At 39.5% G+C, this 1,362-nt stretch overlaps 1 protein-coding gene across 1 annotated transcript in view; it reads right to left on the minus strand.

Moving 5' to 3' along the window:
• LOC103732480 (zinc finger protein 25-like) overlaps positions 1–876 on the minus strand; it is a gene marked incomplete at its 5' end in the record, with an annotated part of 3,780 nt that extends 2,904 nt beyond the window's left edge. The window contains 2 exon segments of the mRNA XM_029562402.1: positions 88–332; positions 813–876. Coding sequence (XP_029418262.1) covers positions 88–332; positions 813–876 — 309 coding nt within the window.
• Between the last annotated feature and the right edge of the window lie 486 nt (positions 877–1,362).

Genomic DNA, 1,362 nt, shown 5'->3' on the forward strand with positions numbered 1-1,362 from the left:
GGAGGTCAGAGGAAAGGCAGGCTGCTTCTCAGCAGAGTTTGTAGGTCCCTGTGGGGGAGGGGGGGAGCTGCTATTTGGAACCCTAACAGTAGAAAACTTTGTTACATTCTTTGCATGCATAGGTTTTATCTCTGGTGTGAATTTTCTGATGTGCTTTTAGGTCTTCATTTTTATAAAATGATTCTCCACACTTCTCACATTCAAAAGCCTTCTCAGTATGTGTGCGCTGGTGTGTTATGAGGGAAGACTTCTGGCAGAAGGACTTTCCACATTCATTACAATCATAGCTTTCCTGTTGGATATAAGTTTTCTGACGTTTTGTGAGTTCTTTCCTAGAGAGACAGTTCCCAATTCATTAATGTGCAGGCCTTTTAAGGCTTCTTTGGTGCTATGTCCTCTCTGAGTAACTTTGATAGACAACATTAGAGATATTCCTATGCTTGTTAGCTTCATACAGTTTCTCTACTGAGAACATTGATTTACACTGTGATTTAACATTGGATAGAATGAGGTTTCCCCTGCATTATAGTCTCAGGAATTCTCAACTGCCAGACCACATTTTCTATAATGTAGGCCAGTTTAGTGCATAATTCAGAAGGATAAAAAGATAACTACAAAGTTTCAATCTCTTGATCCTAAATAAAGTCTCTCAGAAAGAAGAGCATTCCTATTTGGGTTATATTCTTTGAGATTCATTCCAATGCCAGTTTTATCACATTTAATATAAACAATTGGTCCCCCACTCCTAGTATTCCAATCAAGACTTTTCTTTCTTACTAATCTTCCATCCTAATATTAATACTTGGACTTGCCTTGAATTTCCATCTTGGCTTTCCTGGTCTCTGGCTTCATGGTCATGAATAGTCCATAGGCCTTCTATAAAACGGAAGTAAGATTTTTAATGCATTATTGTGGTTAAAGGTTGATTCTTAGGCTTTATTTAGCCAATTCTGCAAAATGAGAGCACTCTCTATACCTCTTGTGATGGTTAGTTTCAATTGTTAACACAATCTAAAAAAAGTCTCAGAAGAGTCTCAGTGAGAGATTGTCAAGAGCAAGGTAACTTGTGGGCATGCCTGTGGAGTATGCCTTGATTACGTTAATTGATGTGTGATGACTCACCCTAAAAGTGAACAGCATCATTCCCTGGGTTTAGGTCTTAAATTGTCTAAGAGCAGAGAAAGTGAGCTGAGTAGGCATGCATGCATTCATTCTCTCCTTGTTCTTGACTGTGGATGTGACCAGCTGCTTCAAGTTCCTGCCTTGACTTCCCCATCATGATGGACAAGAACCTGGAACTGTAAGCCAAGTAGACCCTTTCTCCCTAGAATTGCTTTTGTCAGGGTGTTTTGTCAGAGCAAC

This window comes from Nannospalax galili, unplaced genomic scaffold, assembly GCF_000622305.1.
Source record: "Nannospalax galili isolate Female #2095 unplaced genomic scaffold, S.galili_v1.0 scaffold4671, whole genome shotgun sequence".
Lineage (NCBI taxonomy): Eukaryota > Metazoa > Chordata > Mammalia > Rodentia > Spalacidae > Nannospalax > Nannospalax galili.